This window comes from Macaca mulatta, chromosome 12, assembly GCF_049350105.2.
Source record: "Macaca mulatta isolate MMU2019108-1 chromosome 12, T2T-MMU8v2.0, whole genome shotgun sequence".
Taxonomy (NCBI): domain Eukaryota; kingdom Metazoa; phylum Chordata; class Mammalia; order Primates; family Cercopithecidae; genus Macaca; species Macaca mulatta.
Window position 1 is genome coordinate 136,068,726 of NC_133417.1, and position 9,407 is coordinate 136,078,132.

The following is a 9,407-nucleotide window of genomic DNA, read 5'->3' on the forward strand; positions in this document are numbered from 1 at the left end:
TCTGAGCTTTCTAATAACCAAAGCGTAGAAAGAAAAGCAATTAAAAGATGACAGTATTTGTAGAGTAAAATATATACTGGCTGCTCAAAAGAAACATAGCTTTCCTAGCACTGGGACCTGAAACAGATTTCTCTCCTTGGCATTCTTAAAGGAGAGTCAAGTTACAGTGTCATGTAGTGGACTGTCATTGCCATGGCACTGCAGTAAAGAAAATGCTCAACTCCGATGCAGTTCCCTGAAAGCAAGTCTTTGAGGAGCCCAGAAGTGGGTGGGAGGACAGGTATCTAGATTTGTTACTTATCCTTTGTCTGTCCTAATTCAGAGAAAAAAAAAACTAACATAATCTGAAGGAAACAGGGGCCACATACATACTCTTCAGGCAGTTCTCCATGAAAAATTTTTTGCAACCAAACTTATCCAAAGATGCAGCAGAAAATCAACTTGCATTTTCTATCAAGAACTTGAGATGTGTCTATTTTGTTACTGATTAAAAGCAGGTCCAGTTGTTTTGGTCATCAGTTTGATCATCATTTGAGAAGGTAGAGTTAACAGCTGTTTCTGAAAAGAGAGAAATCTAACTCAAATACTTACTAAATAGATGCCCAGCTCACCTCTGCCAAGAGGTAGGCAAAAGAAATAATGTATAATTCTGTGTTAGCTCTAAACCAAGAAGGCCAGAAAGCAAATTTTTGAGGCTTTGTAAGCCATGTGGTCTCTGTTGATCTCCTGTCTATTGTTCTGTGAAAGCAGCTGCAAATAATACATAAACTTTTCAATGAATTCATGTTCAGTAAACAAATGAGCATGGATGTGTTCCAGAAAAACTTTCCACAAACAGGCAGCAGGCCATAGTTTGCTATCTCCTGCTCTAGACCACAGGTATATGGCTAATAAGGACCCATCATAAAGCATGGACACCAGTAGTTCTCTCTTGGACAGATGACAAAGCAGGCATCCCCTGGCACTCGCCATGACCAAAGGAAAGTCTCAGGAAAGCACCAAGATCCAACAGTCATACTAGTGCTGCAGACTTTTAGAATGTTTTAAACCTATATGTGGTTTAAACAGACAGGCAAAAAATAAAATCTTAAGGCTAGCTGGCCTTGTCTACTATGTTTTTTGAAGGATAGCCTTGGCCCCTGAGTTCCCGTCATTTTGGTTTTCTAACTCTCTGCTTTAATGGGCTTCTAGCCCTTACCATGCCAGCAGTGCCACTCTTGCCAGTGACCGCTGTTTTGAAGATCTAGTGGACCTGTCAGTTAAATTTGCGGCATTTTGTTCTCCCCAGGGCTTCATTCATGCTATGCCCTTCCTTTTTTATCTGCCCGGAATCTGTTCTCCCCTCCATTTCTGAGTGAAATCCCTCCCATCCACCGGGTCTGAGCCTAAGCCCCACCTTCAGTGTTGCCCTGGTTAACACAATGCTGAATTTCTCCTCCCTTAATTTCTGTTCTGAATTATTTTCTCTCTCTGCCTGATACATTGAAAGAGCAGGTAACTTTTCTGTTTATGGTTGTGCTTTAAACAAATTGAGTTCTTGTTTATATAAAATACAACTTTTTCAATCTGACATCAAGATATGAGAGCAGACTCAACAAGCAGAAGTGTGAGGGGTAAGGAAGTTAGGTTTTGTGCATAGGGAGCTTGGGGTGACAGAGAGGCCTGGATTTCAGCTCTCTCTGCGGGCCTGGCTGGAACTGGGAAGGGGCTCAGTACCAGGAGCCCTCTTCATGGAGGGGATTGGTGGGGTCACCTGAGGGTCTTAGAGCAAACATGTCAGAGGAAGACGTGAAAGAGAATGGCAGGGGAGCCAGGGCAGCTGTTGGCCTTCATGGTGTGAGAAGTGTGTCCTTAAGCTAATTTACAATGTTACCTACCAGTCTTTTTTTTTCTTGCAATAACCCTGATACATGTTTTCTTATCTTAGTTTTTCAGTGAATATGAGAAGTTACTTCATTCAGAAAATTACGTGACAAAAAGACAGTCACTGAAGGTATGACATACCATTTTATATAGCTTATTTCTCTGCACCTTGTGTTTGAAATGTGGCTGTGGGGAAAGGGAGATATGCAGGATGGGTCATAGACCTTTGGGGGAAATAAATACCTTTGCCGAGGAAAGGGATGGAGTTGGACAGTGATCCATGTGGAGTACCTTCCAGCTTCCGAGTAAGGTGGAGACACGGAAAGGGAATAAACAGGAGTTTGAAGAAGACTTCATCTCCTAGCAGTGCCTTCTTTGAGATTTTGGGCCGTAGTCATACCAGCTAGATGAAGGCACCCAGGTGCTGTGCTCCTGGGCCGTGGCCTGGGTGGCACAGGCAGGTGTGTGAGGGTGGAGGGAGGCGATGTGCATGTGAGGCTGTGGACCACAGACAGGCTTGGCTGCTTTGTATCAAAGTAGTATATCCTTTGCGAGTTTAGAATGTTAAATTTAAGATTTAAATTCTAGACCAAGGGTTGGCGAACTACAATCCATGGGCTAAATCCAGCCTGGAATAAAGACATGCTTATTTATTTACATATTGTCTGTGGCTATTTTGAGCTTCAGCAACAGAATTAAATAGATGCCCCAGAGACCCTATGGCCTGCAAAGTCTAAAATATTCACTGTTTGGCCCTTGATAGTTTGCTGACCCCTGCTGAAGAAAATTCTTACAGCAGTTAATAAGTGCATACCCTCCATTCTGTCAGTAAGCAGTCCCGACAGGAACTGGAGATGAAATCACAAAGGATTTGAGGGGAAAAATCATAATTCCATTCAGTTTTTTGCCAGGTCCATTTAAAATTTGACTCTGCCCAGAGTTCTTCCCCTCATACGTGTCTGGACCAATAATGACCAAGACTCTATCCAGTCATCCCCTTCCTACCGTGGGGAAGTCTCCCTTGAAGACCTTACCTTTCTGTGGAAAGACTAAAGGACCCCAGGAGCATCTGGAATACTTTGTGTCCTTTGATAGGAACACTCCAGCATCCGCATTTTCAATCAGCACTTTCTTTCAGACCAGCATATTCCTTCTTTCCGTGTAAGGCTGTAATTCCTACAGCAGGGCATCTGTGACAGCCACAGCTGGGGAATGGGCACCGTCCAGCCAGGCCCCTTGCTTTCCATTCATTGCTGTTGCTTGGGCCCAGCCATCCTCTTCATCTAGTGTTAGGGATCCCTAATGATTCTTTTCCCCGCCTCCCCTGGCTAGAGGATCATTTGCTATCTTTAGGGGGTGGACAGAACTTCTTGGCAGCTGTGGGAGGAGTTTCTCTTCCCTGGACATCAGTGTGAGAGAGTGGAGGTTTCTGGGGCCTCTCCTGCTCTGTGATTCTCAAAAGGGCTGAGGTGTACTGCTCTTGCCAGCGGTTACACAGATGCGCACAGTTCACTGGAGTCAGTATCTTCTAAGGCCACAAAGGCCAGACAGGATAGCCTTGGTTAGTAGCTTCTAAGGCCGTTGTGGGAGGAAGCGGGGGTATTGGGGAGATTATTGGCAAATCCATAAACTTTGACCAAATGTTGGATTCTTGGGCTGTTTGGATAAGTAAGGAGAACGGCCTTCAAGACCCTTCTGCCATTCAGAATTACCAACATAAAAGGCTGAGACCGCCATTTCCAAGCCCCTAGGAATGAATGTAAAAGCAAGTCGCTGGTTCCTGCAGTTGATGTTAGCGGTGGGCCAGTGAGTGCCCCATGAACACATGGAGCAGCTTCAGCACCAGCCATACTTTAAAGATGGATTTTAATTAATACTCTCTTTTTTGTAGCCACATTGGCATTTATTTATTCCCATATTTATGTTGCCAGCAAATTTATATTCCCTATGCAAGACTCCAAGTTTTTTAGTAAAGAATTACATCTTTGGGCGGAGTACGGTAGCTCACGCCTGTAATCCCAGCACTTTGGGAGGCCGAGGCAGGTGGATGGATGGAGGTCAGGAGTTCGAGACCAGCCTGGCCAACATGGTGAAACCCTGTCTCTACTAAAAATACCCCCAAAAATTAATTAGCCAGTTGTGGTGGCACAAGCCTGTATTCCCAGCTACTTGGGAGACTGAGGCACGAGAATCACTAGAGCTTGGGAGGTGGAGGTTGCAGTGAGCCAAGATTGTGCCACTGCACTCCAGCCTGCGTGACAGAGTGAGACTATCTCAAAAAATAAAAGAATTACGTGTTTGAAGTCATCTTCCTTCAGATTTTCTTTGGTTTCTGTGATAGAAAAAGAACACGAAAACTATAAATCACGTAATCCTGACTTTTCAGTCTTTGTAAGAGTAGATGCTGGTTGCTTCTCACCGTAAGAATAGATTTTGTGATTCACATGGATATGAAACCTAATCTTTTGAGTTCTTCCTATGAGTTCCTTATAAAGCCTAAGTAAAATAGATTTGTTTTCTTGCACATCAGCTTATTTTTTATTTAATATAATGACAAGTTACTTATCCAGAGATCAGTTATCTGGAAACTTCAAGTATATAGAACATAGCCAGAAACCCAGAAAGGAAGCAACAAAAGCAATTAAAGCAAAAACACAGCGGCGCTGTTCCCACCTTTTTCTTCCCTTAGCCCTCAGTCACATCTCTGCAGATGCAGGCCTGATGGGTGCTTTGCCCATACTGACGCTCGTTTCTCACTGCACTCTCCTGAGATAGAGGCACTGTTGCCCACCCTCATTGTACAGATGATGGAACCGAGGCACAGAGGAGTTCAATAAAATGTGCTCAAGATTACAGAGCTCACAAGAAGTAGGGAGCCAGGATTGGAACCCAGGCAGGCTGGCACCAGGGACCAAGCTCTTCACTGCTCTGCCTCTGCCCACAAGGTCCGCAGCTTGGGCAGCCCCACTGCTGGCTCTGCACACTCAGCTTTGGCCAGGTTGTTGGCATGTTGACAACCTGAAGAAGTGACTGCTGGTTTTAGGAAAGAGTAAGCAATGACAGTTTAAAAGTTGTGAGTTTACATGATACAACCAACTTTCCAGAAATTAGTAAACCCTGAAGTAAACAGATGTTTTTCAGCGTAATTGGTATAACTAGTGATAATGAGGGTCGGTAAGAAAACCCTGGATCATCTTCAGGAGACTTAAGAAGGAGCAGAAAAATACTCACTTGTGTAAACCTTTCTGAATTAGCTGTGATAAAATGGTACCTGTGGCAAGTGCAGGGTTCATGTATGGAAAACTTGGGACACAAAACCCTTCATCCTGGAAAGTCCCGCTAAATAAAATTTTAAAATAGTTATTTTAAATTAAGCTAAGGTTTGTGGTTAGTTAACAGGAATAATCAATAGCTTTTGACCATTTTCTGAATAGTTTCTAACACAAATGCACGCTTAAAGGGGAGGCTCTGAGAGTCTCCAGCTCAGGGCTGAGGGGACATCTTGAACATCCTCTGCAGAGAGCAGCGTCAGGCCTCCTGTAGATTTCATCTCCTCAGGGAAAGGTAGGAAGGCATTCAGGTGGCAGAGAGAAGGCCCTTGGTAGCTTTTAGTTTGTAATTCAGTTCAGTTCTTCAGTCTTTTGAGTGCCTACTAATATGCTATACTTAATGATGATTATGAAATAAATTATTTTTTTAAACTTTGATTTTTCCTTAAATTTTAATAACAATGTAAGAGTAATTATTTAAATGTCTTCTCAGCTTCTCGGTGAACTACTACTAGATAGACACAACTTCACAATTATGACAAAATACATCAGTAAACCTGAGAACCTCAAATTAATGATGAACCTGCTGCGAGACAAAAGTCGCAACATCCAGTTTGAGGCCTTTCACGTTTTTAAGGTAGAGTATAGAACCACCAGTGACACTGTCCACTAGAATTGATCGTCGTCTTTCATTTGCAAATGACGGAAATTATTAGCCTCACTTTGGTAATCCAGGTGACTTAATTAAATTCAGTCACTTTTCATATTTGTGTGCTATGACTTTTAAACAGAAAGGTAGACCTGGAAACAGGGGTTACTATTTGGATTTGGGAACAAGAAAGTTTATTTATAGAGGAGTGTCATTTATCTTTGGCCTAGAAGATTATTAACTGCAAAACAAAAGCATTTCTTAATGCTTGCTGTGGAGGTGTCATTCTTAAAATCCAGTCTGACCTCTTGTGCGGAGAAATAATTTCTGCCCGTTTTATTCTAAAATCAGAGTCTGTATTTAATACTGCACACTGTGTTGCAGGGCTGGCAGAATGAGTTTATCAGTCGTATTAGTGTTAAAACATGTAATTATTTCTCTCAGTTGTAAAATAAGGTCTTCTGCAGCAAAACCTAACGACCCTGACCTCAGCGCCACCCCAGGAGAGCGTAGCTCTGTGCTTTCCTGCGCTGTGGCTGCGTTTTCTTCTTTCTCTATGCCTCATGTGCATTTCTCCCCATGCAGGTGTTTGTAGCCAATCCTAACAAGACACAGCCCATCCTAGACATCCTTCTCAAGAACCAGACCAAACTCATAGAGTTCCTCAGCAAGTTTCAGAATGACAGGACGGAGGATGAGCAGTTTAACGACGAGAAGACCTATTTAGTTAAACAGATCAGGGATTTGAAGAGACCAGCTCAGCAAGAAGCTTAATCTCCAATAAACATCTATGTTAAATCCAAATTCAGCGTTTGCTGTTAGCTATTCAGCATCAGGCACTCTTACTGATTCATGAGGAACATTACTGCTAATCTGCTGTTAAGTGAACGGTTTTTCATTTTACCCTTTTGTTTTTCAGTCCAGGTTGGAAATCGTAGCTGCTGCTGCTTGCACACTAGGGCACATGTGGGCTTTCTCTTGATCTTTGTGTCATTTCAGAATTCGAAGTACTACGGGAGTTCTGAACATGGCTGGGTTCATGAAGGCAAATGTATGGATGAGAGTGTGGTTTAGGAAAGAGGGCATTGATACCAGATTAGACCTATGTGTTTGCACCCATCTTTGTTGGCGATCTGAGTGCAGTGTGGCAAGTGCACACCTGGCATCCCTGCGTCAGATCGTACCCCTTCGCTGAAGGAAAATGACGCAGAGCTTTATCTGAAATCAGAGGGGAACTGTATCCAAAATGGGAGTTTGGGGGCAGATAAAGTTGACATGCGAATAAATTGATACTGAAACTTAGCAACTTCTCAAAAGTGTAAAGAAGCCTCATAAGATCATAAGGAAAATGTATATATGCTTTTCACAGCTTTCTAGAATTTTTTGACATTTGATTTTCTTGAGACTTGTAAACCTGGATATGTTGAAGGGTATTTGTTAATTTTACTTTTCGAAGATATTTTAAAAAGTAGAGCTAGCAATGACACCTTGCATTTCATTTCAACACTGCTTACAGGTTTCTTTTGTATATAATTCTTAGAATGCTCATTTCTTTTAAATGGTTTAATTTGTACAGCAGAGGAATGTCATTGTAGTAGTATGTAACTATTACCTAATACTGAGTTTTTGCAAAAAAACAATGAATGCTCATATGTAATTGAAATACTTCAGATCACATGAAAATGCTGATTTAACATTTAAGTATCACAGCATTAAAAGAAAAAAAAAGTAAACCAATCCTTTGTATTCAGTTACCTAATGGGGTGCCATCAGTAAGCTGCGATACAGCCCTGGAGCTCAGTCAGCCACACCTTCCTGCATCCTATTGGCCTTATTCATTTAAAATGAGTTAATGAATCCGCCAGATCTGTGAATGATAGAGATTATGCTAAATTAATGCTGATTCTTTGTGTGTGTGGGAAACCTCTGTAGAGCACCTTTTCTTTCTTAGACTAAGTAATCCAGTACAATAGTTGTGAACTGAATAATTAAAACTTTGGCTTCTCTTAGGAAAAGAAGACTTCCTAGTCATAGGTGTCCTATGGGGAAATTTATTTTTTTTATGTCCTGTTCCTTAATGCTGCAAATTATCAGTATTTATAAAGTAACTGATTTTGCACCACTTTTTTGTTACTGTGACCATGGCAGAACAATGTCTTCTAGACTATATCTATGTAAAGTTATTAGAATGGTATCTGTTCATTTTAGTGATACGAAGATCACAACTAACAACTTACAAATCAGAGTTTGCCAGTTCAAATTCAGCATGGCTGCAGCTGAAGAAATTGATATGATTATTCTTTGCTAGCCTCTCTTACTAATGGAATTATATATTGGCCAGTAAAATGGGCCTCCCAATTGCTGTTTCAGCAGGTTTTAAAACCTTCAAGAACATCAGTTAGGAAAATAGCTCCAGAAAATACAGATATATTTTATTTTTATTAAAATGGCAGTCTGCATCATAATTGGCGTTTCCTGAGACTGTCTTTACCAGAATCTGTGAAATAAGGCAATCTAGTCTCCTCGGAAAGAAAATCTCTTAGATGATTAGGAGGGCAGACGTGGCCGTGATGCGGTGTCCTGGCTTTTGTGGTGTGGTGCTGTGTGTGGAGCTAGTGTAAAAACATGGCGACACCAAGTGGAAGAAATGCCTTCTTGCCAAGCTCATTCGTAGAACTTACACAGTAAAACAGCTTCCACTTTGGCAATGATGTTGTAGCCTTTTAGGTGGAAGACAGTGAGGGGTGCAGTGTGTCAGAGACAACATTAATGTGTTACTCTTGCATTGGAATCTGAAGGTAGTTCAGACTTCTTGGGTTTTGTTTTTAAGCAAAACAATGTGAAAACATTTAAGGTTGAAATGTTGCATTTGAAGTTATGATCGTTTAATATATTCATATTACCAAGACTATTATACTGGAAGTGGTTTCTTTTTGTGTTATAAAGGTTTAATTTTACATAAGGCAGTTACTTAATGTGATTTTTAACCCTTAAAAAAGTGGAGATGTATACATTTGTTAACAATGCCATGAAAGCATTTTCTTTCTCCTAAGGAAAAGTGAATTTCTTATCAGAATATCTGGCTGGCCCTGTAATTTAAATTAAAATAAAATTTTGAAGAAACAGCATTGTCTGTCTTTATGATGTATTGTAGACAGTTGCATTTGTGTTACTGTGAACAGCTTCATCAGGAGACACACAAGCCCGAATTTTGTCACCAACTGAAAGCGGAGGGACAGTCAACACCCATTCCTGTCTGCCTTTTTCCCTGTTCAGGGGCTTCACTCCGCCGCCGCCCCCGCCCCCCAACCACCTTCATGCTCATGTTTTCCTTACCCTTCCTGAGTAAAATTATACCCTTTAATGGCACCGTTTCTTAGACCCTAACGTTTTGAGGAGTGGATCCTCTCTTTGATTCTGTGTCCCGCTGTTATCAACACTGCAAGGCTAAACTAGAACACTCGACCTGGAGTATTCACAGGTTACTGATGTGAAATGATCATGAAGGCGAGGGGACAATGGAAGCAGGAACAAGAACTCTGGCACTGTAAAGAATGTCCCTCGTCTGTCTGCCAGGGTGGCTCGTAATCCGTAGTGTACAACCCTGCCCTCAACTTTAACCCCTG

The 9,407-nt window shown here is 41.7% G+C and overlaps 1 protein-coding gene across 10 annotated transcripts in view; it reads left to right on the forward strand.

Moving 5' to 3' along the window:
* Window positions 1–8,909, forward strand: part of CAB39 (calcium binding protein 39) — a 105,111-nt gene extending 96,202 nt beyond the window's left edge. For 9 of the 10 annotated variants that reach the window (XM_015111248.3, XM_077956483.1, XM_077956480.1 and 6 more), the window contains 3 exons: window positions 1,928–1,993; window positions 5,626–5,769; window positions 6,367–8,909. In XM_015111248.3, coding sequence (XP_014966734.1) covers window positions 1,928–1,993; window positions 5,626–5,769; window positions 6,367–6,555 — 399 coding nt within the window. In that variant the 3' untranslated portion in view covers window positions 6,556–8,909. 10 annotated transcript variants of the gene reach the window in all.
* The last annotated feature ends 498 nt before the right edge of the window (window positions 8,910–9,407 follow it).